At 44.3% G+C, this 18,301-nt stretch overlaps 1 protein-coding gene across 3 annotated transcripts in view; it reads right to left on the reverse strand.

Moving 5' to 3' along the window:
• Positions 1-1,199: 1,199 nt before the first annotated feature.
• Positions 1,200-18,301, reverse strand: part of abcb4 (ATP-binding cassette, sub-family B (MDR/TAP), member 4) — a 29,206-nt gene continuing 12,104 nt past the window's right edge. For all 3 annotated transcript variants that reach the window (XM_036938913.1, XM_036938904.1, XM_036938920.1), the window contains 17 exons: positions 18,161-18,286; positions 17,875-18,078; positions 17,445-17,615; positions 17,125-17,286; positions 16,790-16,966; positions 16,345-16,491; positions 16,084-16,188; positions 15,827-15,904; positions 15,396-15,479; positions 15,103-15,306; positions 14,892-14,992; positions 14,597-14,737; positions 9,725-9,881; positions 9,389-9,586; positions 8,471-8,677; positions 4,845-4,991; positions 1,200-1,477 (listed from right to left, as the gene is read on the reverse strand). In XM_036938913.1, coding sequence (XP_036794808.1) covers positions 1,271-1,477; positions 4,845-4,991; positions 8,471-8,677; positions 9,389-9,586; positions 9,725-9,881; positions 14,597-14,737; positions 14,892-14,992; positions 15,103-15,306; positions 15,396-15,479; positions 15,827-15,904; positions 16,084-16,188; positions 16,345-16,491; positions 16,790-16,966; positions 17,125-17,286; positions 17,445-17,615; positions 17,875-18,078; positions 18,161-18,286 — 2,616 coding nt within the window. In that variant the 3' untranslated portion in view covers positions 1,200-1,270. The remainder of the gene's footprint in view (positions 1,478-4,844; positions 4,992-8,470; positions 8,678-9,388; positions 9,587-9,724; positions 9,882-14,596; positions 14,738-14,891; positions 14,993-15,102; positions 15,307-15,395; positions 15,480-15,826; positions 15,905-16,083; positions 16,189-16,344; positions 16,492-16,789; positions 16,967-17,124; positions 17,287-17,444; positions 17,616-17,874; positions 18,079-18,160; positions 18,287-18,301) is intronic.

Consider the following 18,301-nt stretch of genomic DNA (forward strand, 5'->3'; position numbering starts at 1 on the left):
TTTTTGACTGCACTGGGCCTTTAAAGGAAAACTACTCCCAAAAACGACATTTTGGTATTTGTTTCATTAGTCCATTATTGACATGATCCCAAATGTTTTGCTTGTCAGCACTCAAGTTTTCAAGATATGTAACTTTCAAAATACAGAAATCATCCCTGTATGATGCATTTTGCTTCGTATGATATGATGCAAAATGCATCATTTTATTTATCTAGGCAAGTCAGTTAAGAACAAATCCTTTACAGTCACGGCCTAGGAACAGTGGGTTAACTGCCTTGTTCAGGGGCAGCACGACAGATTTTTACCTCGGGGATTCGATCTAGCAACTTTTTGGTTACTAGTCCAATGCTCTAATCACTAGGCTATCTGCTGCCCCATATGGGGAGGATTTCTGTATATTGAAAGTTACATAACCTGGACTAATGAAATAAATACCAAAATATAGTTTTTGGGTGGAGTTTTACTTTAAGCCAAAACAATTGAACAAATCATTGTAATAATCTGAATGTTGAGGATACACACTGCTTCAGCGTCTCATTGGCTTAGTTCTGTGCAGTTTACAGTAATGCGCAGACGTGTGTGTATATGTGTGTGTTCCATGTATTCATTTGGCACACCAGCACTCTATGGTACAGATGTGATACTTTTTGAATAAATAACTGAAATACAGCACCACCCCCTCTTCCTTTTAAATACAAAATATCCCCCTGTACCCTCAACCCCTCCCTACACACTCAGCCCCTCCCAGCAACCCCCTGCACCCTCAACCCCTCCCTGCACACTCATCCCCTCCCAGCAACCCCCTGCACCCTCAACCCCTCCCTGCAAACTCAGCCCCTCCCAGCAACACCCTGCACCCTCAACCCCTCCCTGCACACTCATCCCCTCCCTGCACACTCATCCCCTCCCAGCAACCCCCTGCACCCTCAACCCCTCCCTGCACACTCAGCCCCTCCCAGCAACCCCCTGCACTCTCAAAACCCCTCCCTGCACACTCAGCCCCTCCCAGCAACCCCCTGCACCCTCAACCCCTCCCTGCAAACTCAGCCCCTCCCAGCAACACCCTGCACCCTCAACCCCTCCCTGCACACTCATCCCCTCCCTGCACACTCATCCCCTCCCAGCAACCCCCTGCACCCTCAACCCCTCCCTGCACACTCAGCCCCTCCCAGCAACCCCCTGCAACCTCAACCCCTCCCTGCACACTCAGCCCCTCCCAGCAACCCCCTGCACCCTCAGCCTCTCTCTCCCCCCATCCTTCTCTCCTCCCTCAGTTTCTGCCATGGCCCAGCTGTGTGGTGACCAGTGAGTAGTATACTCCTCTCTGGGACAGTAGTTGTTGATGAGTGCCCTGCTCCACCACCACTCCCTTCTGGAAGACAGCGATCAGGTCAGCGTTCTGAATGGTGGAAAGGCGGTGGGCCACCACGATACACGTCCTGCCCTGTCGAGCCACGTCCAGGGCCTCCTGCACCACCTGGGGAGGGAGGGAGAACAGAGACAAATACATACAGTAGTTAAAACGTCTGTATCATGAATCCACATAGAGGTATACAGTTGAAGTTGGAAGTTTACATACACTTAGGTTGGAGTCATTAAAACTCGTTTTTTCAACCACTCCACAAATATCTTGTTAACAAACTATAGTTTTAGCAAGTCGGTTAGGACATCTACTTTGTGCATGACACAAATAATTTTTCCAACAATTGCTTACAGGCAGATTATTTCACTTATAATTCACTGTATCACAACTCCAGTGGGTCAGAAGTTTACATACACTAAGTTGACTGTGCCTTTAAACAGCTTGGAAAATTCCTGAAAATTACGTCATGGTTTTAGAAGCTTCCGATAGGCTAATTGACATCATTTGAGTCAATTGGTTGTACCTGTGGATGTATTTCAAGCCCTACCTTCAAACTCAGTGCCCCTTTGCTTGACATCATGGGAAAATGAAAAGAAATCAGCCAAGACCTCAGAAAAAAAATTGTAGACTTCCACAAGTCTGGTTCATCCTTGGGAGCAATTTCAAAACTCCTGAAGGTACCACATTCATCTAAACAAACAATAGTACAGAAGTATAAACACCATGGGACCACGCAGCCGTCATACCGCTCAGGAAGGAGAGCGTTCTGTCTCCTAGAGATGAACGTACTTTGGTGCGAAAAATGCAAATCAATCCCAGAACAACAGCAAAGGACCTTGTGAAGATGATGGAGGAAACCGGTACAAAAGTATCTGTATCCACAGTAAAACGAGTCCTATATCGACATAACCTGAAAGGCCGCTCAGCAAGGAAGAAGCCACTGCTTCAAAACCGTCATAAAAAAGCGAGACTACCGTTTGCAACTGCACATGGGGACAAATATCGTACTTTTTGGTGAAATGTCCTCTGGTCTGATGAAACAAAAATAGAACTGTTTGGCAATCATGACCATCATTATGTTTGGAGGAAAAAGGGTGCAAGCCAAAGAACACCATCCAAACCGTGAAGCACGGGGGTGGCAGCATCATGTTGTGGGGGTTCTTTGGTGCAGGAGGGACTGGTGCACTTCACAAAATAGGTGGCATCATGAGGCAGGAAAATTATGTGGATATATTGAAGCAACATTTCAAGACATCAGTCAGGAAGTTAAAGCTTGGTCGCAAATGGGTCTTCCAAATGGACAATGACCTCAAGCATACTTCCAAAGTAGTGGCAAAATGGCTTAAGGACAACAAAGTCAAGGTATTGGAGTGGTCATTACAAAGCCCTGACCTCAATCCTATAGAACATTAGTGGCCAGAACTGATAAAGTGTGTAGGCAAGGAGGCCTACAAACCTGACTCAGTTACACCGGCACTGTCAGGAGGAATGGGCAAAAATTCACCCAACTTATTGTGGGAAGCTTGTGGAAGGCTACCCGAAACGTTTAACCCAAGATAAACTATTTAAAGGCAATGCTACCAAATACTAATTGAGTGTATGTAAACTTCTGACCCACTGGGAATGTGATGAAAGAAATAAAAACTTAAATAAATCATTCTCTCCACTATTATTCTGACATTTCACATTCTTAAAATGAAGTGGTGATCCTAACTGACCTAAGACAGGGACTTTTTACTAGGATTAAATGTCAGGAATTGTGAAAAGTTTAAATGTATTTGGATAAGGTGTATGTAAACTTCCGACTTCAACTGTATATGTACAGTGCCTTGCGAAAGTATTCGGCCCCCTTGAACTTTGCGACCCTTTGCCACATTTCAGGCTTCAAACATAAAGATATAAAACTGTATTTTTTTGTGAAGAATCAACAACAAGTGGGACACAATCATGAAGTGGAACGACATTTATTGGATATTTCAAACTTTTTTAACAAATCAAAAACTGAAAAATTGGGCGTGCAAAATTATTCAGCCCCTTTACTTTCAGTGCAGCAAACTCTCTCCAGAAGTTCAGTGAGGATCTCTGAATGATCCAATGTTGACCTAAATGACTAATGATGATAAATACAATCCACCTGTGTGTAATCAAGTCTCCGTATAAATGCACCTGCACTGTGATAGTCTCAGAGGTCCGTTAAAAGCGCAGAGAGCATCATGAAGAACAAGGAACACACCACGCAGGTCCGAGATACTGTTGTGAAGACGTTTAAAGCCGGATTTGGATACAAAAAGATTTCCCAAGCTTTAAACATCCCAAGGAGCACTGTGCAAGCGATAATATTGAAATGGAAGGAGTATCAGACCACTGCAAATCTACCAAGACCTGGCCGTCCCTCTAAACGTTCAGCTCATACAAGGAGAAGACTGATCAGAGATGCAGCCAAGAGGCCCATGATCACTCTGGATGAACTGCAGAGATCTACAGCTGAGGTGGGAGACTCTGTCCATAGGACAACAATCAGTCGTATATTGCACAAATCTGGCCTTTATGGAAGAGTGGCAAGAAGAAAGCCATTTCTTAAAGATATCCATAAAAAGTTTGCCACAAGCCACCTGGGAGACACACCAAACATGTGGAAGAAGGTGCTCTGGTCAGATGAAACCAAAATTGAACTTTTTGGCAACAATGCAAAACGTTATGTTTGGCGTAAAAGCAACACAGCTCATCACGCTGAACACACCATCCCCACTGTCAAACATGGTGGTGGCAGCATCATGGTTTGGGCCTGCTTTTCTTCAGCAGGGATAGGGAAGATGGTTAAATTGATGGGAAGATGGATGGAGCCAAATACAGGACCATTCTGGAAGAGAACCTGATGGAGTCTGCAAAAGACCTGAGACTGGGACGGAGATTTGTCTTCCAACAAGACAATGATCCAAAACATAAAGCAAAATCTACAATGGAATGGTTCAAAAATAAACATATCCAGGTGTTAGAATGGCCAAGTCAAAGTCCAGACCTGAATCCAATCGAGAATCTGTGGAAAGAACTGAAAACTGCTGTTCACAAATGCTCTCCATCCAACCTCACTGAGCTCGAGCTGTTTTGCAAGGAGGAATGGGAAAAGATTTCAGTCTCTCGATGTGCAAAACTGATAGAGACATACCCCAAGCGACTTACAGCTGTAATCGCAGCAAAGGTGGCGCTACAAAGTATTAACTTAAGGGGGCTGAATAATTTTGCACGCCCAATTTTTCAGTTTTTGATTTGTTAAAAAAGTTTGAAATATCCAATAAATGTCGATCCACTTCATGATTGTGTCCCACTTGTTGTTGATTCTTCACAAAAAATACAGTTTTATATCTTTATGTTTGAAGCCTGAAATGTGGCAAAAGGTCGCAAAGTTCAAGGGGGCTGAATACTTTCGCAAGGCACTGTATATATAGTTTAACAGAACACAAACACACACAAACACACACACCCTCTCGCTCTCTGTGTCCAGTGCGGAGGTGGCCTCATCCAGCAGCAGGACTTTGGGGTTGCGGAGGATGGCTCTTGCAATGGCTATACGCTGCTTCTGCCCTCCTGACAACTGGGTCCCCTTGTCACCAGCTTGGGTGTCATACTTCTACTCAGGGAGATGGAGGGAAGATGAGATGGAGGGAAAGAAAGAGGTTATCCTCGTCATCTCACACATGACAACTCCTAGGGCTGGTTTTACGGACACAGATTAAGGCGGGGATTCAATTGACGATTGAGCTGACATGCGCAGCGTTTCCCATGAACGCGATCTCCGTGAACATCTGGGGAAAATGTATTTGAAAGGCGTATTGTTGGCAGTGTAGTGCTCTATAATGCGCCTTGCATCAAATCCCAGCCTAAAACTAGACCGGGACTAACACACGTAGGCCATTTAAAATCTATTTTTAGTCTGGGACTAGGCTTAATCTGTGTGTGAAACCAGCTCATAACTTCTTTCAGTCCTACAGGTGGTAAGCCCTCAGAGTGAAAGACAGTTCACCCTTACACAGGGAACAGCACTAAGACGACATTACTCCAGTAATGACCTGCAGTGTTATCTCTGGCACGGCATCTGAGAGAAGCTGATACCACTATCAGTCTGTCTGTGGTTATCTGACCATGCAGCCACTATTAAGGTATTGGTGCTGATGTAGAGATCTCAAGAAACCAAATTTACAAAAGCAGAAGATGCTTACAGTAGTATTAGCAGTAGTAGAAGTAGTAGTAGTAGTAGTATTGGTGACAGTAGTAGTACAGTAGTATTGGTGACAGTAGTAGCAATAGTAGTGGTATGGTGACAGTAGTGGTAGTAGTATTGGAGACAGTAGTAGCAATAGTAGTAGTGGTGACAGTAGTAGTAGTAATAGTAGTAGTAGTATTGGTGACAGTAGTAGTAGTATTGGTGACAGTAGTAATAGTAGTATTAGTATTGGTGACAGCCGTAGTTGTAATAGTAGTATTATTATTGGTGACAGTAGTCGTAGGAGTGGTGACAGTAGTAGTAATTGGTGGTAGTAGTAGTAGTAGTGGTGACCGTAGTAGTATTGGTGGTAGTAGTAGTAGTGGTGACAGTAGTCGTATTGGTGGTAGTAGTAGTCGTATTGGTGACAGTAGTAGTAGTAGTAGTAGTGGTGACAGTAGTCGTATTGGTGGTAGTAGTAGTAGTGGTGACAGTAGTCGTATTGGTGGTAGTAGTACTAGTATTGGTGGTAGTAGTAGTAGTATTGGTGGTAGTAGTAGTAGTGGTGACAGTAGTAGTAGTAGTGGTGACAGTAGTAGTATTGGTGATAATAGTAGTAGTATTGGTGGTAGTAGTAGTAGTGGTGAAAGTAGTCGTATTGGTGGTAGTAGTAGTAGTATTGGTGACAGTAGTAGTAGTAGTAGTAGTATTGGTGACAGTAGTAGTATTGGTGGTAGTAGTAGTAGTGGTGACAGTAGTCGTATTGGTGGTAGCAGTACTAGTATTAGCAGTAGTAGAAGTAGTAGTAGTAGTAGTAGTAGTATTGGTGACAGTAGTAGTACAGTAGTATTGGTGACAGTAGTAGCAATAGTAGTGGTATGGTGACAGTAGTGGTAGTAGTATTGGTGACAGTAGTAGCAAAAGTAGTAGTGGTGACAGTAGTAGTAGTAGTAGTATTGGTGACAGTAGTAGTAGTATTGGTGACAGTAGTAATAGTAGTATTAGTATTGGTGACAGCCGTAGTAGTAATAGTAGTATTACTATTGGTGACAGTAGTCGTAGTAGTGGTGACAGTAGTAGTAATTGGTGGTAGTAGTAGTAGTAGTGGTGACCATAGTAGTATTGGTGGTAGTAGTAGTAGTGGTGACAGTAGTCGTATTGGTGGTAGTAGTAGTCGTATTGGTGACAGTAGTAGTAGTAGTAGTAGTGGTGACAGTAGTCGTATTGGTGGTAGTAGTAGTAGTGGTGAAAGTAGTCGTATTGGTGGTAGTAGTAGTAGTATTGGTGACAGTAGTAGTAGTAGTATTGGTGACAGTAGTAGTATTGGTGGTAGTAGTAGTAGTGGTGACAGTAGTCGTATTGGTGGTAGTAGTACTAGTATTGGTGGTAGTAGTAGTAGTATTGGTGGTAGTAGTAGTAGTGGTGACAGTAGTCGTATTGGTGGTAGTAGTAGTAGTGGTGACAGTAGTAGTAGTAGTAGTAGTGGTGACAGTAGTAGTATTGGTGGTAATAGTAGTAGTGGTGACAGTAGTAGTAGTAGTAGTGGTGACAGTAGTCGTATTGGTGGTAGTAGTAGTAGTGGTGACAGTAGTAGTAATGGTGACAGTAGTAGTATTGGTGGTAATAGTAGTAGTGGTGACAGTAGTAGTATTGGTGGTAATAGTAGTAGTGGTGACAGTAGTCGTATTGGTGGTAGTAGTAGTAGTAGTGGTGACAGTAGTAGTAGTAGTAGTGGTGACAGTAGTAGTAGTAGTGGTGACAGTGGTAGTAGTAGTGGTGACAGTAGTCGTATTGGTGGTTGTAGTAGTAGTATTGGTGACAGTAGTAGTAGTATTGGTGACAGTAGTAATAGTAGTATTAGTATTGGTGACAGTCATAGTAGTATTAGTATTGGTGACAGTAGTCGTAGTAGTGGTGACAGTAGTAGTAGTAGTGGTGACAGTAGTAGTATTGGTGGTAATAGTAGTAGTGGTGACAGTAGTAGTAGTAGTGGTGACAGTAGTCGTATTGGTGGTAGTAGTAGTAGTGGTGACAGTAGTCGTATTGGTGGTAGTAGTAGTAGTAGTATTGGTGACAGTAGTAGTAGTAGTATTGGTGACAGTAGTAATAGTAGTATTAGTATTGGTGACAGTCATAGTAGTATTAGTATTGGTGACAGTAGTCGTAGTAGTGGTGACAGTAGTAGTAGTAGTAGTAGTAGTAGTGGTGACAGTAGTAGTATTGGTGGTAATAGTAGTAGTGGTGACAGTAGTAGTAGTAGTAGTAGTGGTGACAGTAGTCGTATTGGTGGTAGTAGTAGTAGTGGTGACAGTAGTCGTATTGGTGGTAGTAGTAGTAGTATTGGTGACAGTAGTAGTAGTAGTAGTGGTGACAGTAGTAGTAGTATTGGTGGTAGTAGTAGTAGTGGTGACAGTAGTCGTATTGGTGGTAGTAGTAGTATTGGTGGTAATAGTAGTAGTGGTGACAGTAGTAGTAGTAGTAGTGGTGACAGTAGTCGTATTGGTGACAGTAGTAGTAGTAGTGGTGACAGTAGTCATATTGGTGGTAGTAGTAGTAGTGGTGACAGTAGTAGTATTGGTGGTAATAGTAGTAGTGGTGACATTAGTAGTAGTAGTGGTGACAGTAGTAATATTGGTGGTAATAGTAGTAGTGGTGACAGTAGTCGTATTGGTGGTAGTAGTAGTAGTGGTGACAGTAGTAGTAGTAGTGGTGACAGTAGTAGTATTGGTGACAGTGTTAGTAGTAGTGGTGACAGTAGTCGTATTGGTGGTTGTAGTAGTAGTATTGGTGATAGTAGTAGTAGTAGTGGTGACAGTAGTAGTATTGGTGGTAATAGTAGTTTTGGTGACAGTAGTAGTATTGGTGGTAGTAGTAGTAGTGGTGACAGTAGTAGTATTAGTGTGTACCTGAGGCAGGTCGTCTATGAAGCTGTGTATGTTGGCAGCTTTAGCAGCACTCTGGATCTCCTCCATGGTAACTTTGCGTGTGTTGTCTCCGTAGGCGATGTTCTCTGCCAGACTACAGTCAAACAGCACGGGCTCCTGGGATACGATGCCCATCTGGGCCCTCAGCCAATGGATGTTCAGCTTCTTAGCATCACTGTTGTCCAACATCTGAGGAAGAAGAGCAGGAGGAAGAGTTAACATCAAAGTTGGATAATCCTCTAGTGTTTGTCATTTTATCAGTGGCCTTAGCAGGGCAATAACCTCCACGTGAACACACAAATGCACTTTGAGCAGGATCATAACCCACAAGGTCTCAGTACAGTAGAGCCAGTATAGTAGAGCGTTATGAAGCAACAGTGTCAACATCCTGGCCTGTCAATCAGTAATTATAGAACCGTGTTTTAGTAGGAGAATATCTACACAGTCACACATGGAGACACATGAGGGCTCTATGTTTCATGTATTTTTGCATATAAAGATTCCAGCAAATATCTCACTGTCTGACTGGTGACAGTGGTCATTAAACATACAGTACATATAGCTTTAATAATCAATGTGTGTATACACGTGTGTGAAAACGTTTGTGTGTGTAGGTTGGGTCTTTTATCCTTGTGGGGACCTAAAATGCCCAAAAGTCCCCATAAGGATAGTAAAACAAAAATTCTCCCTCATGGGACATTTCCCACATCCCCATCAGGACAAAGGCTATTTTAAGTGTAGGGGTTAGGTTTAGGGTTACAATTAGTGTTAGGAGTTAGGTTCGGGTTCGGATTATGGTAAGGGTTAGGAGTTAGGGAAAATAGGGTTTTGAATGGAAATTAATTTTAGGTCCCCACGAGGATAGAGGAACATAACGTGTGTGTGTGTGTGTGTACTCACCACTGTGCCCTGTAGTGGGTCGTAGAACCTCTCCAGTAATTGTATGGTCGTACTCTTCCCACAGCCACTGCTGCCCACCAGGGCTAGAGTCTGGCCCTTCTGCACCTTCAGCTCCAGTCCCTGCAGGACAGCAAGGTCTGGACGGGACGGGTAGTTGAACCTCACTCCCTGGAAACGCACGTTACCATCAAAGTGGTCCTGGAGGGAAGAGAGGGAGACAGAAGAACATCCTTTCATGAAATAATCTCCTGGCATGTACTATACAATCACTCCACAACTCTCCACTGTGATAGCCACTGGGTGTGATGTGGTGTGTGTGTGTGTGTGTGTGTGTACCGGTGTTTCTCCCTCCTGTGAGCAGTTGTCTATGGCAGGTTCTCTGTTAATAAGGAACATAAGGTGAGATGCTGATATCTTGGCTTTGGCATAGTTAGGCGTGAAGGAGTTGGCCTCTCCTACTGCCATGGCTCCGTATAGCACTGCAGAGATCACCCTTTAGAGAGAGAGACAGAGAGAACAAGTTACGATCTATCTAACATGTATCTTAAAGGGATAGTTCATACTGCAGAGATCACCCTGGAGAGAGAGAGAGACAGAGAACAGGTTACGATCTATCTAACATGTATCTTAAAGGGATAGTTCATGCTGCAGAGATCACCCTGGAGAGAGAGAGAGACAGAGAACAGGTTACAATCTATCTAACATGTATCTTAAAGGGATAGTTCATATTGCAGAAATCACCCTGGAGAGAGAGAGAGACAGAGAACAGGTTACGATCTATCTAACATGTATCTTAAAGGGATAGTTCATGCTGCAGAGATCACCCTGGAGAGAGAGAGAGACAGAGAACAGGTTACGATCTATCTAACATGTATCTTAAAGGGATAGTTCATACTGCAGAGATCACCCTGGAGAGAGAGAGCGACAGAGAACAGGTTATACACTAAAAACAAATGGTTCTATATAGTGCCAAATAAGTTTTTTTAGCTTGTAACCATCACATGACCCAATGGCGTTCCAATTCATCCCATAGGTGTTCGATGGGGTTGAGGTCAGGGCTCTGTGCAGGCCAGTGAAGTTTCTCCACACTGTTCTCGACCAACCATTTCTGTATGGACCTCAATTTGTGCACGGGGGCATTGTCATGCTGAAACAGGAAAGGGCCTTCCTCAAACTGTTGCCACAAAGTTGGAAGAATAGAATCTTCTAAAATGTCATTGTATGCTGTAGCGTTAAGATTTCCCTTCACTGGAACTAAGGAGCCTAGCCCGAACCATGAAAAACAGCTCCAGGCCACCTCCTCCACCAAACCTTACAGTTGGCACTATGCATTGGGGCAGGTAGCATTCTCCTGGCATCTGCCAAACCCGGACTGCCAGATGGTGAAGCGTGATTCATCACTCCAGAGAACGATTTTCCACTGCTCCAGAGTCCAATGGTGGCGAGCTTTACACCACTCCAGCCGACGCTTGGCATTGTGCATGGTGATCTTAGGCTTGTGTGCGGCTGCTCAGCTATGGAAACCCATTTCATGAAGCTCCCGACGAACAGTTATTGTGCTGACGTTGCTTCCAGAGGCAGTTTGGAACTCGGTAGTGAGGGTTGTAACCGAGGACAAACGATTTTGCGGTTGCACTCGGCGGTTCCATTCTGTGAGCTTGTGTGGCCTACCACTTCGCAGCAGAGCCGTTGTTGCTCCTAAACGTTTCCACATTACAATAACAGCACTTACAGTTGACTGGAGCAGCTCTAGCAGGGCAGAAATTTGACGAACTGACTTGTTGGAAAGATGGCCTCCTATGACGGTGCCATGTTGAAAGTCACTGAGCTTTTCAGTAAGGCCGTTCTACAGCCAATGTTTTTCTATTGAGATTGCATGGTTTGTGCTCGATTTTATAAACCTGTCAGCAACGGGTGTGGCTAAAATAGCCAAATCCACTAATTTGAAGGGGTGTCCACATAATTTTTTGGAGCAGGTCATCCTAGATCTGAATGAATGAAATTTTCTTTACATAGTTGAATGTGTTGACAACAAAATCACACAAAAATTATCAATGGAAATCAAATTTATCAACCCATGGAGGTCTGGATTTGGAGTCACACTCAAAATTAAAGTGGAAAACCACACTACAGGCTGATCCAACTTTGATGTAATGTCCTTAAAACAAGTCAAAATGAGGCTCAGTGTGTGTGGGCTCCATGTGCCTGTATGACCTCCCTACAACGCCTGGGCATGCTCCTGATGAGGTGGCGGATGGTCTTCTGAGGGATCTCTTCCCAGACCTGGACTAAAGCATCCGCCAACTCCTGGACAGCCAACTCCTGGTCAGTCTGTGGTCTGTTGGTGGATGGAGCGAGACATGATGTCCCAGATGTGCTCAATTGGATTCAGGTCTGAGGAACGGGCTGGCCAGTCCATAGCATCAATGCCTTCCTCTTGCAGGAACTGCTGACACACTCCAGCCACATGAGGTCTAGCATTGTCTTGCATTAGGAGGAACCCAGGGCCAACCGCACCAGCATATTGTCTCACAAGGGGTCTGAGGATCTCATCTCGGTACCTAATGGCAGTCAGGCTACCTCTGGCGAGCACATGGAGGGCTGTGCGGCCCCCCAAAGAAATGCCACCCCACACCATGACTGACCCACCGCCAAACCGGTCATGCTGGAGGATGTTGCAGGCAGCAGAATGTTCTCCACGGCGTCTCACGACTCTGTCACGTCTGTCACATGTGCTCAGTGTGAACCTACTTTCATCTGTGAAGAGCACAGGGCGCCAGTGGCGAATTTGCCAATCTTGGTGTTCTCTGGCAAATGCCAAACGTCCTGCACGGTGTTGGGCTGTAAGCACAACCCCCACCTGTGGACGTCGGGACCTCATACCACCCTCATGGAGTCTGTTTCTGACCGTTTGAGCAGACACATGCACATTTGTGGCCTGCTGGAGGTCATTTTGCAGGGCTCTGGCAGTGCTCCTCCTGCTCCTCCTTGTACAAAGGCAGAGGTAGCGGTCCTGCTGCTTGGTTGTTGCCCTCCTACGGCCTCCTCCACGTCTCCTGATGTACTGGCCTGTCTCCTGGTAGCACCTCCATGCTCTGGACACTACGCTGACAGACACAGCAAACCTTCTTGCCACAGCTCACATTGATGTTCCATCCTGGATGAGCTGCACTACCTGAGCCACTTGTGTGAGTTGTAGACTCCGTCTCATGCTACCACTAGAGTGAAAGCACCGCCAGCATTCAAAAGTGACCAAAACATCAGCCAGGAAGCATAGGAGCTGAGAAGTGGTCTGTGGTCACCACCTGCAGAACCACTCCTTTATTGGGGGTGTCTTGCTAATTGCCTATAATTTCCACCTGTTGTCTATTCCATTTGCACAACAGCATGTGAAATGTATTGTCAATCAGTGTTGCTTCCTACGTGGACAGTTTGATTTCACAGAAGTGTGATTGACTTGGAGTTACATTGTGTTGTTTAAGTGTTCCCTTTATTTTTTTGAGCAGTGTATATATAATGTATCTTAAAGAGACAGTTCACACTGCAGAGATCACCCTGGAGAGCGAGACAGAGAGAACAGGTTTCTCTCTATCTAACATGTATCTTAAAGGGATAGTTCACCCAAAGTTCAAAATGACATATTGGTTTCCTTACCCTGTAAGCAGTCTATGGGCTGCTTTGGTTTTGTTTACCCGGCCACTGTTTCCAAATGGTAACATTTTAGCATTCGTGGCACAAATCCAATGCAAGTCAATGTTACCGATATTATATTTACGAGCTCCATGTTCAAATCAATGTCCAAATCACCACTTCAAGTCCCCAGGGCACGTCTCTGTACTACGGGGGACCGAGTCTCCTGCTCCGATGCCCCTCGCCTATGGAATGCTCTCCCTGACCATCTGAGAGCCGCTACATCAATTGGAGACTTTAAAACACATTTCTACAGACTATTTCTCATAGTCCTAATCTGAAAAGTATTTCAGCACCTAGCCTACTTTTGCTATTTCCTGCCTTGATTCAAATGATTTGCCCATGTAGAGCATTGAGATAACACTGTAATGAAAAGCGATAAATAACTGCATCGAGTTACACAATCAATTTAAGATGCTATGATTTGGACATGAAGCACGAAAGAATTAGCATTGGTTTTGCGTCACAAATGCTAAAACAGTGTATCAAGCTCGGATTCTATTGTATCAAGCTCGCTAAAGTCTAATTTAGGTTCAACTTAAATTATCTTGAAGTCATGCCAGAGAAATTTGAACCTCACATTGAAAGTGACAATACAACCAACCGCATGACACTTTAAAGGTGCAATATGTAGGAAATCGCTCTGCCATTTCCTGGTTGCTAAAATTCTAATAGTTTGTCTAATTTTAGTTTACGTGACAAAACAAGTAGTAGAGAATGATTGTACGATCTAAACCACTATGAAATATATCTTCAATAACCCAAAATATGGTATTTTCAGGTGTTAGAAGCTGGTGTAAAAAAAAAACGAAAGTAAAAGACGCAAAAACTAAACTTTAAAAAAATGAATGCATAGAAATAGAGAAAATAGAACATACCTACCGCTTCTTAGACTTGCTTTCAATGAGAATGACAGATCTGGTTGGCTCGGAAAAAAAGTTGCATATTGCAGCTTTAATGACAATAGTAACATCTGTTTATGACAGACATTATGTTGCTGTTATGACAGTGTCATGACTGCCTTATGTACACCTTTTCAAATAAAATGTTATCTAAGCCGTTGGTCGTGATATCTACTCTATAACATCCATTTCTATGGGTCACATGTTAGACATGTCATGGCTATATGGCCATTGTTGCTATGGTGATGAGTCCCTAGATCAGCGTTGACCTCCAACACACTTCCGAGTTAGGTAATGATTAACCACAACCACCTTTGACCACTGTAATACTGGACATTCCTGTCAGGCCTAGATGAGCTGGGCCGGGGTGTGTTCTACTATACCTGAGCTGTACAATGTACACACACATCCTCCACTACTGTACCTGAGCTGTATTGTACAATGTATACACAAATCGGCACACTACTGTTCCTGTGTCCACCAAGAACCCATATTAGGGAAGCAATTGAGTCGTTCCAACATGGCCTTATAGTCGCATAGGAAAAGGCTATAAGGACAGTTGTGAACATGGACACATGACTGAAGTAACCCGATCAAAGGTAGCTACTGTACTCACAGGAAGACATTTTCAAAGGTCATGATGCCTTCCTCTATGAGCCAGGCTCCGAAGCGGAAGCAGCCTGCATAGGCAAAGTAGATCATGGCCTGAGAGAAGGAGAATGTGATGCCATACACATGGGCCTTCTTCTGAGAGTTCCTACAGAGGAAGAGAGAGAGATTAAAGAGAGGGGTGATTACATAAACAAAAGTAATATAGTACATTTACAAGACTGACACTGTTGACACATTAAAAACACAGCATTGACTAGGACTTTTTATAATGGAAATTGTAAACTTTGTAGCACACGTACTTGTAAGGCACTATGAGGTTCTCCTGGTACAGAGACTCAAACTTCTGCTCTCTGGTGAGAGATGCCACCGTACGGATGTTCTCTATGGCCTCTGTGGCAATCTGACACACACACACTGGTTAGACTCAAGAGAAGTATAGATATTCACTGTTGCAAATTTTGGGAGCTATGAAGAGAGTGAATAAGAAAGTGTGTGTGAGTGGTTGTGTACCTTGCCAGCCTGTTCTAGCTCTTTCTTGTCTTTGACAGCGTGACCAGAGAGCATCTTCATCTGTATGCCTCCAGCTACAGCCATGACAGGTACCACACACAGGATGAGAAGAGTCAGCTGCCAGCCGTACACAAACGAGATGATCAGACTGGTGCCCAGGTTAGCCACGTTCTGGGCCAGAGTGGCCAAACGCACTCCTGTAGCCTGGAGAGGGAGGGAGGGAGGGTTAGTGTGTGTGTGTGTGTGTGTGTGTGTGTGTGTGTTGTGTGTTCATGTGTGTACTTACTACTTACCCCCTGTACTTGTGCTGCGTCTGTAGCCAGTCTAGTGGTGAGAGCTCCAACACTGTTCTTGTGACTGTCATACCAGCCCAACTCCTACAGGAGAACAAAGATAGTTACATGTTCAAAATGTCTCTATAACCTATTTGAGCCTTTATAAACACTCCATAAGCCCTATAACCTATATAAGACTAAATACACCTTATATTACCTTATATTACCTTTATTAAACACTATATAGGCCTAAATAAACACCTGTATTAAACACTCTATAAGCCTAAATAAACACCTTTATTAAACACTCTATAAGCCTAAATAAACACCTTTATTAAACACTCTATAAGCCTAAATAAACTGTCTTACCTTTATAAAACACCCTATAAGCCTAAATAAACTGTCTTACCTTTATTAAACACCCTATAAGCCTAAATAAACTGTCTTGCCTGTCTCATCATGGCTTTAAAGGCCATCAGTCTCAGCTTCATGGTCAGAATCTCCCCGGCCTTCCCAAAACAGAATCCCTGGAGAGAAGACAACCACGTATCACAGTCATAGTAAGTAAAATTTCAAGATGCTGTCGATCAATAGAAATACATTAGGGACCACTGACCTGCTGTAGGATAGATACAAACCTAAGCCCCTCCCACATTCTGTCGCTCATTCGTCATATTATTTTTCATTGGGTGAGGTGTGTGCGTACCTGCAGGAACATGGTTATGAAGGAGACGACTCCAATGAGGGCGAACATGATAGAGTAGAACGAGGAGCGTTGTCTAACTAGTTCCTGGTCTTGCTCTGCAAACACCTGAAACATGACAACAACACAAACATGATCATCTGAGGTGATGCTATTTGATGGAATATGACTAATTCAACTTTCAGTAATGAGAAGATGAATAAACTGAAATAAATGAGTAAACATAGAATGATGATATCTGGTATTAACTGATATTTAACATACAGCGATGATTTTAGAGAAGATGACAGCGAAGAAAGGCTGCATGCCCCCGTTGATAGTGGCACAGATCACACCAACCACCATATAGGGCCACTCAGGAAGGTTCAGCTTCAACACCTTCAGAAACGACACAGGAGGAATCTCCTCATCCTGGGGAGATAGAGAAGACAGAGAGAGAGAAGAGAGAGAGAAAGAGAGTGAGAGGAAGGAGAGAGAGATAAGATAGAGAAAGAAAGGAAGGAGAGAGAAAGAAAGGAAGGAGAGAGAAAGAGAGAGAAGATAGAGAAAGGAAGGAGAGAGAGAGAAGACAGAGAAAGGAAGGAGAGAGGAAGGAGAGAGAGAAGAGAGGGAAATCATCAGAAACATTCCAAATGGTACAACAATTATGTCCCCTGGATTAAAATGGGAATATCCCTTCTAGTTAGTACCACTAGCTCCATAGCCTTACCTCTTCTTCCACTTCAGTCTTGTCCTTGTCTCCTTTCTCTGAGCCGATGAAGGACGATCCCTTGGTAGATTTCCTGCTGATGAGGGTGGTCTCCGAGAACGGCGTCACTGACGGACTCTTCTCCTCCAGAACCTGCTCCTCCACAGCCTCCTCGCCCTCCTCAGGACTCTTAAACGTCTGGAAGAACACAACAGAATAGAATATAGAGTCAAATGTGTGTATTTGTTTGTTATGTGGCGTGTGTGTGACACTGTTTTGATAACGCTGTTACCTAAATGGTGACGTAGATGCAAGATGTGTGAAGAGGGTGTGAGGAGGGTGTGTGTGTGTGTTACCTGCATGGTGACCAGTGTGTGGTAGACTCCTTCTTTTTCCATCAGTTGGCTGTGTGTTCCCAGCTCTACAATCTCTCCCTTCTGGAAGCCTGCGATGACATCAGCATTACGGATAGTAGACAGACGATGGGCCACCACGATGGTAGTACGACCCTGTCTCACCTGGAGGGGGAGGGAGGGAGGAGGGGGAAGGGGGAGTGAAAGGGAGGGAAGAGAGGGGCATAGGCATGTTTAGTACATGTTGATAAACTGGTGCAAAGGGTGCATGTGTGTGTGTGTGTCTGTCTGTCTGTCTGTCTGTCTGTCTGTGTGTCCTCTACCTTGTCCAAAGCAGCCTGTACGATGGTCTCACTCTCGGCGTCGAGGGCTGAGGTAGCCTCATCCAACAAGAGGATCTTGGGGTTGCGTACGAGAGCGCGTGCGATAGCAATCCTCTGTTTCTGTCCTCCACTCATCTGGGTTCCTCTGTCTCCAACTAGAGTCTCAAACTTCTGCTCAACAGAAACAATATTATCAATATACTGTAATCAATCATTATCTAGCATTAGTTATAGTACTACTACTACAACTACTACGACTTCTACTACACACACACACACACACACACACACACACACACACAAACAAACCACACTCACGGACAGACAGACACACACACACACACAGACAGACAGACACTCACACCACACCACAGACAGACAGACAGACAGACAGACACAGTAACATACACAGACAGACACAGTAACATACATCAGGTAGTGTCATGATGAAGTCGTAGGCGTTGGCCTCCCTAGCAGCCTGTTCTATCTCCTGATGTGTGACGTCAGGTCGTCCGTAGCGGATGTTCTCAGCGATGGTGGTAGCAAACAGGATGGGCTCCTGACTGACAACGCCAATCATCTCTCTCAGGAAGCGCACGTTCAGGGAGCGCACGTCATGACCATCTACAAACACCTACAGAACACAGAGGGCATAGTTACAGAACAGATACTGTGTGTGTGTGTGTGTGTGTGTGTGTGTGTTCCATGATACTCACTGATCCATCTTGTGGATCATAGAACCGCTGCAGCAGCTGAACGGTGGTGCTCTTCCCACAGCCACTACTGCCTACCAGAGCTATGGTCTGGCCACTACGCACGCTCAGAGACATTCCATTCAACACCTACAAAGAGACACA

Source organism: Oncorhynchus mykiss, chromosome 2 (genome assembly GCF_013265735.2).
Source record: "Oncorhynchus mykiss isolate Arlee chromosome 2, USDA_OmykA_1.1, whole genome shotgun sequence".
In the NCBI taxonomy this organism is placed as follows: Eukaryota; Metazoa; Chordata; class Actinopteri; order Salmoniformes; family Salmonidae; genus Oncorhynchus; species Oncorhynchus mykiss.